Consider the following 14,518-nt stretch of genomic DNA (forward strand, 5'->3'; position numbering starts at 1 on the left):
CTCAGGAGCTGAGTATCATCGGGCCGGGGCCTTCCCGCAGATGGCCAAGTGTGACGGAGAACGTGCTGGGAGTCTCTGAAAGCGGACTTTTGCTCCCGAGGTGATGAAGGAAGCTCTATCGAGTTGTCTCTTCTCGAGGGAAGGCCCCTGAAACTCAGGATAACCATTTTGTCGGCAGTGAAGACTTCAAAAGAACGTCTGGTTTTCAGAGGCAGACAACTCTACCGCAGAATAAACGGAGTCCTTAAAGGCAACCTCACACAAAGCAGAAGCACCTTGAGCGGTGGAAGGAGGCGTAGACATTTCCAACGGGCGGCAAAAGACACCGAACAGCACCAGGCGGGCAACATGAGACTGAGTGCCCAGCAAAGTCCTGACATTCCTGGAACCTTTTTGCTGAGACAGTCGACCAGGCAGGATTCCAACAGCAGCGCTCTTTAAGATTTTGGAGATTGACTATTTATCAGCCGAAGGCAGAACGGGTCCCAAGGACAAGATGGCGCTCTCTTTGACGGACAGAAGAGGCCCACGGAATCAGGAAGAGCCACAGCGCATGTGGGGCTCCCAGACGAGAAGCTCTGTGGTTACAGAGCCAGGGGGCTTTCCACAAAGTGGAGAGCGGTGGCAGAAACGGTCCCAGGAGAGGCCTAGTATGTTGTGGCCCCTCCAAATCTCTCATCCACCTCCACGGGTACCTGTCTGTGCGGCCTGCTCAAGTACGTCTGTGCTCTCTCTCTCCGGTTCTCTCTCTCTCACTCTCTCTTTCGCACTCCCGGTGGATTGGAGCCTCTTTAAAACGGGGATCAGAACAAACGAGTCCAGAGGAGAATGTCAACGGGGTTGTGGGGGGAAACTCTCTTTAGGGTGAGGGGAAGCAAGGCCTGTCCCCACCCTCCCCTCTTCTCAGCAGCACAGAAAGCAGTCTCGCATGTGTGTGCTCGCGTTACGTGCGTGTGCGTGGGTGTGTCCTCAAAACAGCCCTGCCTCACCCCGGCTGAGAGCAGCCACCCCACTCCCACCCCACCCCGCTTTGGAACAGAGGAGATGGAAGAAGCCAGGTTCATGCCCCGGCTTAGGGGTGGGAAGAGTCAAATTTGGGAAATGCAGGGCAGGGAGGAACGTGGGCAAAACGAACCTTTCGATAACATGACATTCAGCAAACACATCAATAGTTAACCCTCCCAAAATCCAAGTTTGGCTGCTAGCTGACAGTAGGAGGCCCAGTTTATGGGGAGAAAGAGTGTGTGTCACTATCTAGTAAATCCAAGCAGACGGTATTTTGCATTAAACATTTACACCACATTTAAGGCAGGGTGAAGTGTGGTGCACCATGCTCAGGATTCAGAACTCTTTGCCCCCGGAAAACCCAAATTCTGCAGCAAGGAAAGCGGAACTCTTGAGTCCCATCTAAATTATGCAAACTGGGCATCTTTGCATAATTTCCTCTTGTTTTGCATAATTTATTCCACACCACTTTTACACAATTTATTCTGGTTTTCCTAGCTGTGCACAGGGAGGTCAAGGAGTTCTGCAGAGCGCTGGAGACATCTCTCCCTTCCCCCAAAGCGCTGGACACCTTCCTCAGAGACATTCATGCAACTCTTATTACATAAGCATCCAAGCTTCTCGCTTGATTTAAATAATAATAATTTAAACCCAAAAGCTAATAGTGTTCGCAGAAGTTCCCAGCACCTGGCACTTCAGGACACAAGGGATGAGAGGAGGCTCTGGATTGGGGAGGGGATTAAATTAGAAGCACCTGCCCACCAAAGTTATGGGGTGGAACTGAGTACTGAGCAAACACGCAGCCCTTATTGCAGGAAGTCTGAGCCCCACTAACCCTCTCCCACTAACCCTGCAGCAGTAGCTGGGTACACGGCTGACCTCTCTAAAGCATGTCTCCCCCCCAAAGTCCCCCCCAGGCATCTTTCCGCAGGGCCTCAGCACTGCCTGCCCACTGCACCCTGGGGTCCCTTGCCCGTCTGCCGAGCGGAGCCCCAGCACACTACCTCTTTCTTCTCCTCGTCTTCGGGGCCCGGGTCGGGTCCGGGGGGCTCCGCGGAGGGGTGTTCGTCAGGGCCAGGCTCGGGGGCCTCGCTCTCTGGTCGGGGCTCGGACGGCTCCATGGGCACCTCTTGCTTCTCCTCACTGTGCAGAGAGAGGGAGAAGTAGTCACTTATGGGTTGGTTTGAGGCGGGGAATGATGACTTCCAGGTACAAAGAACACGGCCATCTCTCCTTGAGAGACAGAAAGCACCTTGGGGAAAAGGCTGAGGCTCAGGAAAATACTGCTTGTTAACAGCCCTGTGGAACCTTCCCCCACAATATTCAAGTGGAACCTTCTCCTTGGTGGTCTCTTTCCCTCTAGCTACCATTAGCCCCCATTTCTTCCATCCTGGCCAACCCCCCCAAAAACACCTTTGTGAACAAATATACTCCAACTAGCCTAGCTTCTCCCCCACCTTCCTAGAGTTCATTTGGGCCTTCAAGGAACCTCCCTCCACTGCCCCCCCAACAGGCTTAATCTCAGCCCCAGAAGCAGTGAATCTGCCTGAGCACATGAGGAGAACCTTCCTGATATCCAATGCACAAAGCACAGCCACCCCTCCCCCCCCACATCTGGTGTTAGAGGTCAGAAGACAGTCCCTGAGCCCCAGCCCCTTCCCTTTCAGAGATCAACCACAGATGCCTAAAATAACAAACACTTTCCAAAATTATGAGCCCTCCCTTCTAAAGCTCTTATAGACACACTTCACCCCTAGAATGTCACCAAAGGCTGCTTCTTCTGTCTTCCAGGCCACAGAATCCCACAACCAAATCTCTCCCTCCCCCAAATTGCTCTCATGCAAAGCCTCCCCCAAAGTATCACAACATCCCCATGGGTCCTCAGAGGCCTGTCCTTAATAAGAGACCAGGGAACCGCCTGCCCCACTGAGGCCTGTGGGGAGGAAGGGGAGGGGGGAGAATGGACCAGGGAGTGACGGACAGACAGAGAGGGAAAGGAGATGGGAAATAGGAAGTCTGGGGAAGAAAGACACGTGCAATTTGAAGGGGATGGAGGGAAAGAGCCAGTGTGCAGTTGGAAGGCAAACAGGAGGAGGAAAGAAATGGAAGAAAGAAGAGAGCAGGCAGGAGAAATATTTGCAGAAACAGCAAAGGGAGTGGTGGGGAGGTGTTGATGAGACCAGCTGGAAGGGAGTAGAGGCAGAGTCCAGGGAAAGGAGAAAACGAGAGGAGAGAGAGAGAGAGATGGAGAGAGAGATGCAGCAAAATGAGGGCCATTCAGAAAGGGGAGAAGCAAGGGATTGCTGGAGGAGGAGAGTGACCCTGTCAAATAAAGGGAAGAATTGGGGAAAGGGTGGGGGCATGACAAAGCAGAGGGACGGAGGGAAGGAGGGGGGCTGAAGCCAAGAAGGGAATGGAAGAGAAAATGGATGGCAGAGGGGCCCGGAGGAGGAGGAGGAGGAGGAGGAGGAGAGGGGGAAGGGAGCAGCGAGGCAGAGAAAGGAAGAGGGGGAGGGGCAGGAGGCGAGTGAATGAATGGGGGGAGAATGAATGGAGGGGAGAAAAAGGGATTTGCGCGCGGGGTGGGGTGGGGGCAGCGAGCTTGGAGCAGGATGCGGCCGGCGAAGGGAGAGAAGAGAGGGCTCGGGAAGGAGATGGGGACAGATCTGGGAGCGGGGAGGGAAGGGGAGGCGAGCGAGAAGGGAATGGCGCAGGGAGAGCAAGGCGCGCGGGGCGGGGGAAGGAGGAATGGGGCGAGGAACGGGAAAGGGAGAGCGGGGCGACCCGGCCGGGAAGGACGCAGCAGCAGCAGGCGGCGGAGCCCGGGCGGGACTGCGGGGAGCGGGCGAGGGGCGAAGGCCGGCCAGAGGAGGGGACGGGCGAATGAATGAATGAATGGGTGGATGGGAAGGATGGATGGATGGCGGCAGCGGCCGCGCTGCGCCAGGCCGGGCGCCCCGTCTCACCCTCCCTTGCTCTCGGAGAGCAGCATGGCCCGGCCGGCGCTTCCTCCGCTCCGCCTCTAGTCCAGCAGGCGCCGCAGCGACGCGGGGCCGGGCGGGGGCGGCGGCAGGAGCGGCGCAAGCAGCGTCAGGAGCGCACCGGGGCCGCGGACAGTCGGCGGAGCCATCTTGCCGCCGCCGTCTTTCCCAGCAGCCCCCGGGAGGGTTTGGGGAGGAGGGAGGAGGAGGAGGAGGGATGGAGAGGGGAGAAATAGCGGAGGAGGAAAGGGCATGGGGGGGGGCGCCGGAGGAGAGGCGATGGGAGGCTGCAGGGAGCGCAAGTAGCAAAGGAGGCGCGCACGCCTTGACACACACACGCCCGACCCACGCTTTGGCCTCGGCAGCGCAGCTTCTTCCCCCAGTCCCTGCACAACACCCCACTTCCATGTCACCCCCAGAAAAGAGAGGGGGGAACACCACCAGCCTGCAGAGACTTTTTTGGGATGTGGGCTGCTCTCTTGACGAAGGGAGGAATGGCAACATTTGGGGAATGGGCAAAGCTTTCCACATTTCTCGGCTGTCAAGGGTGCAGCCCAGCCGGGTCTGGGTCCTTGGCATCTCGGGCCGCCTCCTCACTGCCTGGGAGAGTCTGTGCCTTTGACAGCGGCATCAACAGGCTTCCACTGCCCTGTCTGCAGCACAGCAGTGGGTCTTGAGCTGCACGAACAGGGAATTGTGCCCTGTCAGCAACGACCACTATTCAGGGATAATGATGGGAGGTTCCTGGGCTTCTTAGGGGTATCTGGTTGGCCACTGTGAGAACAGGGTGGTAAAGAGATGGTCCAATGACCTGATCCAGCCAGCTCTCCTTACTGTGACCTAGTCCAGGAACATCAGGGGGACTCCCCGGATCCCCATCCTGGCCACTATCAGGTAACAAAACTGGGCGGCGGCACTGGCTTTTGGCACACCTGAGCCCTACAAACCAGTTGCATTGTTCCCCCCACTGCAAGTTAATTCGTTTCCTGTGTTTGTTCCAGTGAGACATTAACTGGCACCACCCCAATGGTGCAATATCAGTCAAAGGAGGTTCTCCTCCTCGCCGTCCCTTGAAAAGCAACTCCATCACCATCAGTTTGGCCCAGCGGACGGGTCCAGTCCCAAGCAGAAGTGAGATTCGTTGGCGCATGTTGCTGCAGAGACTGCAGCTGCTTTTTGGGGGGTGGGTAGCCTTTAGATAGAGTACAGCATCTAGCACAGAATGGGAATTGCTTAAACGCTATACATGTGTACACTACCGGCCTAGCCCAACTGAAGTGGGGGGTCAAGCAGCCCAGGGTGATGAGGAGCGGCTCTGCTGATACCAGAAGCATCTACCCGACCATGGTTGATCTGCACCACCAAGATCCAGAAGCCATGACACCTTGACACTAACAAGGCGTGCCAGCTGTTTCCATCCAGCCCCTCAGCCTTGGACCATACAGACCACTTTAACAAAATCAAAACTTTTGAATCATCATAAAACCTGTAACAGCATAATCTCTCTACCAGAAATCAAGTATCCTTGTATGTGCAGAAGTGAGGTGCATGAAGAAGGGCAGAGAAGAACTGAGCGGTCTTTGGAAGGTCCCAGGTTAATTCCCTGATGGCGTTTCGTGCAGGGCTGAGAGGCTCCCCTCTGACAGCACTGAGCAAGGGATTTGTCCCTTAGGAGCGCACAGGGGCTGGTTCAGACAGAGACCCCCTGATCATGCTGAACTTAACAAGTACTGCTAGGGAAACAACCAAGCTCAGCTAGAAATATGTAGCGCATCAGTCCTGAATTTCTAAAACAAGTAAATTCGTCTGGGAATTCCTGCATTGCAGGGGGATGAGCCAGATGGCCAACTCTATGATTCTATGAAATCACCTCTTCCCCCAGGAACCCTCCCACAGCCCGCTCTGCGCATGCCTCTGACCACCCACATGTTCTGGGGCTCAAAGGTGGGCCAAACAAAGCCCTGTGTCACATGTTGCGTTGTGTGGCATTGCTGCGTCGTGGCCTCAAGCCAAACCTGAACTCCTGGGCCCGCTGCCGCCCCGGGAGGCTCCCTTCTCTACGCGCCCCATTCCCCAGCGGTGCATGTGGGGCCTGCTCAGCCTCCACCCTCCACTGCCCGGGTCGCTCGGCCTCGGATACTTACTTTTCGCTGTGCCGCTGTTCGGACGGGCGGTGTGGCTCCGAGGCAGGGACCCCGGTGTCAAGGCCACTGGCCTCCATTGGAGTGGGGGGCTCTGGGCTGCCCTGTGGGGAAAGGCTTAGTTTAGCAGGAAGAGGCCACACTGTGAGGGTCTCAATACCTCCCCCGCCCTGCATGTGCCTCCCCCTCCAAAAACGATGCACACCCCGCCCTGCAACCCTTCCTCTCCCCCATTCCGTACTCGCTCTGGAACTGTCATCTCCATCTCCTCCTCCTCCTCCTCCTGCTGTTCCTGCTCCTGGCCATGGCTGGGGTGTCTCTGGGGCTCCGAAGGCAGGGGAAGGGTGTTTCTTCGCTTTTCCCTTGGGCTTGAAGACCCATCTTGCTGGGTCTGTGGGCTGTGGCGTGGGGGGCTCTCCCCTGTCGGGGAGGTCTCTTTGGTGTGGGGGTAGCTGCTACCGTCCCTTGAGGCTTCAGGGCTACGGGACTGAAAGCAGAAAAACAGGTGGTTTGGTTTTTTTAGATGGCCGGCTCCAGCCTGCCCACCTGAAGAAGGCTGCATTGAAATGAGAAATAATCCACAGACACATACACCTCCCCTGCTGCTCACAAGCCGGGGAAGGCGCAATCACGAAGCAAGCTTGTGACTGGATTAAAGGAAAGTAAACTGAGCCAGTCAATTAATTGATTAAATCCGCAACCTGAGAAAGAATAATAGTTTGGGGGAACATGCTTTCTTTGCTTTTAGATGATGATTCACCAATGTGTCACAGCCGGTATAATTTCAGAAAAGCTCTGGCTCTCCCATTAAAGAGGGAACACCTCTTAAGATGTTTGCCATTTGAACGTGTATTTGATTTGATTTTTAAAGCTGCTTGCAGGCAAGGTGGGGTTATTTATTTTTTTTACTAGCACAAATGATTTTTAAAGCAAGTTTTAGATCGCTCCGAATAAAATGACTATCAATACGGCAGTGCTCACAAGAGGCTCATAGCTCTCAGCGCCCTTGAATATGCTTTATAGCTAACAGCTATTGAGAATGGTTGTGTGGACAGAATAGCCTAGCATCTAAAGTTATGAATCCTTAAATATGGACAAGAAAACAAATAATGCACTGAGACAGGATTGTTGCTTTTCTTTTTTGAAGAAAAAGAAACCCCTCTTCCACACACCCCCTGGGTTTCAAACGCCCGGTGCAAATTCAGTTTTCATGCAAGACTTACAACGCATATTTTTAAGTTCTTCAAGGCAAGCTCTGCCTTACACCAGGGACTGAAAAATTTGGCCAGAGGCAAGTGGTAGGCGCCTGAAGCTTGGCAAGCTCCGCCCATGATCTCCCATGGATTAGCTTGCCCTGAGCTAGGAATGCCTGTTTGTTCTTAAGCAGCATCTTGCTTTGAGCCAGACACTCCTCAAATGCCCAGTCTCACAGCAGCTTCAAACAAGGCTCTGGTGATTTAAGCAGGGGGCAGCATCTAGACACAGAGATCAAATGCTGAGCTGCTAGCCATGGGCCTGTTTCACCCCGTCGGAGCACATTCGTTGCCCAGAAGTCAGGGAAGGACCAGAATTGAGCACGTTTCCAGGGGAGAAAAACACTGCCCTGCTGCTCTGGAAACTTCATCTACTGTTTGAAGCCCAAAGACTGCTAAGCAGCAGCAGAAGACATCAGATAATCTCATGTATGGGAACGCTGCTTGTAGCCTGGTAAGTGAGCAGTGTTCTTCAACTCGGGGTGCCCAGATGTTGTTGAACTACAACTCCCATAAGGCAGAGCTGGGGGGGGGAGAGGATGGGAGTTGTAGTCCAAGAACACCTGGGGTCACTGGCCTAGGGGAAGCTGCCACAACAGAGAAAGGGCACTTATACACACCACTGATGACCAAGGGGCTGGCTAATTACAAGGTGCTTTGAAACACCTGCCAAATGTATTGATTCTCATTTCCCTAATTAAAACAACAACAACGAGAAGGGGGCGGGGAACCACACACGAAAACCCTGGTGGCCCCCATGGATAAAAAGACTGAGCTGAAGTGGAGGAGAGCTGGATTCAAATCCTTCCTGCTGGGAAAGGTGCCCTCAACAGGTTGAAGTGGTAATAAAGTAAGACGCAAATCCTACAGGAAAAGGGGAAAGTACTAGGCAGAGGAAGAGGGGGGCGGCAGGTGTTCAAGAAACCACTCTGACTCTCTGGAAAAATTGCACAATGGGACTATCCAACCAGGACTGAATCTGTGATCCTGAACAGACACAATAATCCAGTGTGGGAAGCCCAGCTTTTTTGCCTTCAAGTGACTCAGGAAGAAACTGGGCACTCACCTTTCTGCTGCTGCCGCTGCTGGAAGGCGACCGGGACCGCGACCTGGAGCGAGACCTGGAGCAGGAGCTGCTGTGCCGCTCGGAGCCAGAGCGGGACGGGGACCCCGAGGCCCGCCGCTTCCTGGCGGGCGACTCGGAGGAGCCGGAGCGGGGCCTCCTGGCGCGGGAGCGAGGCTGCGAGCTGCCGCGAGAGCGGGACCTGGAGGAGCTGGATGCGGAGGAGGAAGAGCGGGAGGAGCTGGAGCCCGCGGGCCTTTCCCGCGGGCGCTGCAGGGGAGATGGCGGGTGGCCGGGCCGTTCCTCCGGGGGGCCGGGGCTGGCAGCGGCGGCTGGGACTTCCTGAGCGGGGGGAGATGGCTGAGAGAGCTGGGGGGGGGCCTCTTCGTCTTCTGCAGGGCTGGGCCCGGGGGCCTCCTTGGTCAAGAGGGGGGGAGGGGGCTCCTCGCCCCCGTCATCCTGCTGGGCGTGTTGTGCTTCCGTCAGCTGCGGAGGGGAAGGGGAGTCCTGGACCAGGGCGGCGGCGGCAGCTGCTGTCTCTTCCTCCAGAGTCTTCAGGGCCTCGGCTGCTTCCTCCTGATCCTCATCTCTCTGGATCTCCTCTGCCACCACCTGCTGGGGCTGCAGAGGGACCGCAGGGGCCCCCCACCCCCGCAGGCCCACCCCCTGCTCCCCTTGTGCCTCGCGGGGAGCAGTCGCCCCTCTTTCTTCCAGGCAAGGCCCTGCTTCTTTGGCCACCTCCGCCTTTAATGCTTCGGGTAGCTGGGCTGCCGCCTCGACGGGCTCTGCCTCTTCTGGAGGCCCTGGTACCTCAGGGCCCCTCTTTTCCTCCTGGGGCCCCTCCTGCGTCACAGTTGCTGGCTGCTCTTCCCTGCACTCTGGGGCTGCGGGTTCAGCCTCTGCTAGGCCCTTTGAGGGTGGGAGAAGCGGCACGGCCACTCCGCAAACTGGGGCGTCCGGGGTTTGGGCCGTGGCCTCTTTTGGCTGGGCCTGTGGGGCAATGGGCAGGGAAGGCTGGCATGCACCCTTCTCCAGGGGAGCTGGGGCGCCGGGCTCAGCCTGCCCCTTCGGCGTCTGTTTGGCCGGCAACGCGGCAGCTTCTTCTTCCTCCTCCTCGTCATCCTCGTCGTCGTCCTCTTCGTCGTCGTCCTCCTCCTCCTCTTCCTCCTCCTCTTTCACAGGAGCCCTCTGGGCTGCCCTCCGACTCCTGAGAGGCGTCTCTCGCTCTTCGCTGCTTGGGGCATGAGCGGCTCCTGGGGTCTTTACAGCTCTGGCCTGAAGGGAAGAGGAAATCACAGCATGCCTCCAGCAGCTCCACACCAGCCCCTCCTGGGGCAAATGCCTCACACGCACCTCCCCACGCTGACCTCCCTCAACCCGCGTCACGGCCACTTACCTGCCTGACCCGAGTCGGGTGCTGCTCCGGTCTTCTTGGTCCTTCTTCATCAGATTCTTCCCTCTCCCGTGACACAATGCAGCTTTTGCCTAGCAAAGGAAGGGGAGAACCGTCAGCTGGTCAGGCCAGAAATCGCTTCTCGCACAAGGTAGGCCACCCCAAGGGAAGCTCAGGTGGCAGCTGGGAGAGGCACAAGGTCCAGCATTGTGTTCTCGCAGTGGCCAACCGCAGGCATTTGGGAAACCTGCCAGGAGGATTCGAACACAAGATCCCTCTTTCCTCCTCTGGTTTCCAGCAAATGGTACTCAGAAGCATCGCTCTCCCTGACCACGGAGTCAAAGCACAGTCATAATGGCTAGTAGCCATCTTATTCTTGGTGAATTTGTCCACTCCTCTTCTAAAGCCATCCAAGTGGACGGCCATGCTGGAGGCATGCCGTGATTTCCTCTTCCCTTCTGGCCATCACAGCCTCCTGTGGGGGGGAGTTCCATAGTTCCACTGCGTGAGGAAGGACTTTCTTTCGTTTAGCCGGCTCAATTGCATCTTCACAAAGCAAACAGATCGGCTGCCAATCCATTCGCCCCCCCAAAGGGCTCCAACCCCACCCCAGTACCTTCATTTTTGACCCTAGGAGCAGAGGAGGCTGCCTGGTAACATCTCAGAACATTGGTCCATCAATCTCAGTATGACCTACCCTATTCCTGTGACCGTCACTGGTTTTATCTGCTTTAAAAATTGAATTCTCATTGGTTGTGATGGCAGAGTTTTAAGTTGCTGTAACCTGCCCAGAGATCTGCTGACGAAGGGTGGGCAATAAATTGAACAATGATGATGATACACTACCAATAACAGTAGAAGAAATAATTATAATAGTACACAGACTAGCCCTACCTAGAGATTTCACTGGGGACTGAACCTTCTGCGTGGTAAGCAGATAAGTCTGCCCCCCCCCCGACATGGGTCTTCCTGATTACTGTCAACATGAGTACTACCAGAAGCCTCTCGTAATACTCAAGCAAGCAATGACATACACAAGCAGTGTGTGTGTGTATGTGTACACAAACACACACACACACACACGGCTAGGAGCAAACATTCCCCTCTGCCATGCCTCTCCATTTTGGCTGATGTGAGAGCAGATGTGGAGGCATAGCCAGAAGTTGCTCTTCTCCCTGGTGGGTGTGCGGGTGTGTAAACACTCTTACACTGGCTCGCCTCTGATCTATGTACATCTAGTGGAACAATAGTTACTGATAATCCACATTCTGAACAAAAGCTTTGATCAACCTTGACGATCAGCAGGCATGGAAGGAAACGGGATGTGCTAACAGGGCATCTAACAGGGCATCGCCTTAAGCCTCAAGGTGTGGAATGTTGCCCAGCTGTTTGGAGGGAGCAACACCACCACCTCGTCCCCCTGGTCACCCAAATCCCTCTGCAGCAGAAGCGTGTGCAAACACATCTTCCGAACAGAGAAACTGGATGAGTGCCTAGAGGTTTGCAAATGCCTGTCTGTCTGGGGCACCTCCTCCTGCCCTCTTTTTCTCTGGAAGTCAGGTACACGGGAGCCACGTTCTGAGCGGGTAAAGAGCACACACCTTTTAAAAAGCTAGACCGGGGTCAGCAAACTTTTTCAGCAGGAGGCCGGTCCACTGTCCCTCAGGCCTTGTGGGGGCCAGACTATTTTTGGGGGGGGGGATGAACGAATTCCTATGCCCCACAAATAACCCAGAGATGCATTTTACATAAAAGGACACATTCTACTCTTGCTGATTCATGGACAGCCGGCGGGCTGGATTTAGAAGGCCATTGGGCCGGATCCAGCCCCCGGGCCTTTGTTTGCATACCCCTGAGCTAGACACTCAAATCCACACTCTGGAATCAACTGCATGAGTATGTTTCTTAGCAATTGAGAGGTGAGGCAAAAGCACATTAACCCTGCAGTTGCATAGCTGTGCTATAACAAGGAAAACAACATGGAGCATACATTGTGTACATCTTTTCCCCCTTGTTCTTTACTTAAGACTTTTCAAAATTGCAGCCGACCCTACAAAACAAGTACTGTAAAATCTATCATGCCCGTAACAACCCAGACTCTCAATAATGGCATCAGAATATTATAAACAGCTCCGAACGGTTCATGTTTTCCAAATGCCATTTGTCATAGTCCATCCATTTCCGTAATTAACTAATGCAATCTTGCTGCATCATGTCTGAATCTGACCGTCTCCTAAGATGTCTGTATTTCAGAGCTATGAAAATCTGGCTTAATATCATTCCGTCAGACCTTTTACACGGTTACATCTGGTTTTAAATCAGAATTGCCTAGAGCAGGGGTGGCCCCATTCCCTTCTAAGCAACCTTTTGAGGACAACATACCAGAGACAAAAAGCTGGTGCAGCAAGGAGTGTAAATTTTTCCTTTGCACAGGAGTTTAGCTTCCACACACATACCTCTCTATCCTCCACCCAAACAAGCGAGAGCTCAAGGACACATTCCAGGCAGGCAAAAATGCTCAGAGTGAGAAGCAAGGTCAGCAAGGAACATGGCCTGGGGAGGATTCTCAGGGCCAAATGCAGAGGGACAGCAGGCCACGTTTAGCACCTGGACCCAAATTCCCCCACCACTGACCTAGAGTTGCAGGGTCGATTCAGATGTGATGCTAAATAGCAGTTCAGCATTATCAGAATGAGAAACGGAGAATCTCGGGTCCACGTGTTCCCCTCCCCCAAGTATGAGACCTCTGGGTATAGGGCGGTACAGTGGTACCTTGGGTTACATACGCTTCAGGCTACATGCGCTTCAGGTTACAGACTCCGCTAACCCAGAAGTAGTGCTTCAGGTTAAGTACTTTGCTTCAGGATGAGAACAGAAATAGTGCTCCGGCGGCGCGGCGGCAGTGGGAGGCCCCATTAGCTAAAGTGGTGCTTCAGGTTAAGAACAGTTTCAGGTTAAGTACGGACCTCCGGAACGAATTAAGTACTTAACCCGAGGTACCACTGTATATAAACTCAATCGATCAATCGATCAATCAAAGCTGCAGGGAGGAGTTTGGAAGCATCACTTCCATTGTAGATCAACCACACCTTGCTGTGTCACCCAAACCTGAGAAGCCAAAGCTGATCTTGACCGTGGTTTGTTGAAACTGCAGACGCATCCAAAGTCAGCCATGTAGGAAGTTGACATTCGTGGAGATGGCTAATGTAGGTCCACTAATTCCAACAGGTCTACCATGAGTAGAACCTAGTTAGATACAACCCGGCATTTAAGAAAGTGACTTATTTCAGCAAACCATGGTTAAGATAAAACATGGTTTAGGGTTCCAATGTAATGTCTGAAATGGAAGCAGAAGGCTCTGATTTTCCCATGGCTATTTTGGAGGAGGAGAAAGGAGGGAGGGAGTGATTGAGGGCAAGGTTTGCTGCACTCATCCCCCTAATTCTAAAATCTGGGTTATGGGCAAACCTAGGTTGCCCCAGAGTTGGTGAGGCTCACGTGACATCAACATGAAAAAGAGCCTTTAGTGTCACTGGCCCAGTCCTGAGCAATGCTTTGCCAACAGGGATTCAGCAGGTGCCTTCTGTTTCAACCTATAAATGCCTGCTGAAAACTTGGCTATTTTAGAATGGCACATTAAATTGATGGGCTATGCTGAAATGGCAAAAATGACCGGAAAAATTAGGAATCAGGAAGACCAACATTTTAGCAAGAAATGGGGAAAATATATAATTTATCTTAAAAATCATTGTAAACAATTAAAATTAGTAGTAGGATCGGAATGATACTTGTCGTTAACGTTGGACTACGGTTGTAATGGAGATTTAATAGAATTGTATTAGTAGAGAAGATGCAGAAGGAAAAAAGTTAACACTAGGACCCACAAAGGGGAGGAGGGAAGTCCATGGGAATTTATGGAATTCTCTTTTTGTTTTGGTTGTTTGACAATGGTTTGTAAATTTCAAAATTTGGAAAAGTAAATAAATATATAGAGAGAGGAGAGGCAGGGGTACGCATACCCCTAAACATTTTGTGAATCTTTGTACTTTTGTCCATTTACTGTATTTATTTCCCCCGATTTGAACTATAAAATGGTGGTTTTCTTGAGTCAAAACGAGAGTACCCCTAAACATTATTTTAAAGAAAAAAAGGACTGTATATAGGTATTACTGGAAACTGCGTTGATATATTTTGATCTCCCTGTGGAGTATTGTGGGGAAAACCTTCGCTGTGGTTCTCAACAGATTACAGTCATTCACTGACAGAATCTATCCCGTGTCACAATACAGCTTTAGAGGTCAGAGGTCAGCAGCCAATGTGATTTTCTCACTGTTCCGGCTGCAGGAGTATTGCCGAGAGATGAGGCGCCCGCCTTCTTTATCGCCTTCATAGACCTGACAAGGGCCTTTGACCTCATCAGCCAAAAACGGCTCTTTGCACTGCTCAACAAGATGCCCACCTAAGCTTCACAAGATGATTGCGTTTTTATAGCAACAAAGGTGTTTTTTTTAAAAAATAAATAAATAAACTGTCCTTCAAAGTTATTTCCAAATTTCTTAAAGCGGACAATAAATAACTGACCTTCTTCTCAATAACAAACATACACTGCCTATCCTAATGGGGCATGAAGAAGCAATTCATTTAGAGGGAGAAACACACCAATTATTGATGCCTATCCTGTT

At 53.1% G+C, this 14,518-nt stretch overlaps 1 protein-coding gene across 2 annotated transcripts in view; it reads right to left on the reverse strand.

The window, feature by feature from the left end:
- The window catches only part of ACIN1 (apoptotic chromatin condensation inducer 1), a 35,863-nt gene that overhangs the window by 12,571 nt on the left and 8,774 nt on the right, over positions 1 to 14,518 (reverse strand). The window contains exons 4-8 of one of the 2 annotated variants that reach the window (XM_053363410.1): positions 9,840 to 9,928; positions 8,447 to 9,718; positions 6,369 to 6,614; positions 6,131 to 6,231; positions 2,010 to 2,148 (exon numbers count right to left, since the gene is read on the reverse strand). In XM_053363410.1, coding sequence (XP_053219385.1) covers positions 2,010 to 2,148; positions 6,131 to 6,231; positions 6,369 to 6,614; positions 8,447 to 9,718; positions 9,840 to 9,928 — 1,847 coding nt within the window. Of the gene's footprint in view, positions 1 to 2,009; positions 2,149 to 3,971; positions 4,161 to 6,130; positions 6,232 to 6,368; positions 6,615 to 8,446; positions 9,719 to 9,839; positions 9,929 to 14,518 lie in introns of those variants that run through there. The other variant, XM_053363411.1, reaches the window with a different exon arrangement.

This window comes from Podarcis raffonei, chromosome 13 (genome assembly GCF_027172205.1).
Source record: "Podarcis raffonei isolate rPodRaf1 chromosome 13, rPodRaf1.pri, whole genome shotgun sequence".
Lineage (NCBI taxonomy): Eukaryota > Metazoa > Chordata > Lepidosauria > Squamata > Lacertidae > Podarcis > Podarcis raffonei.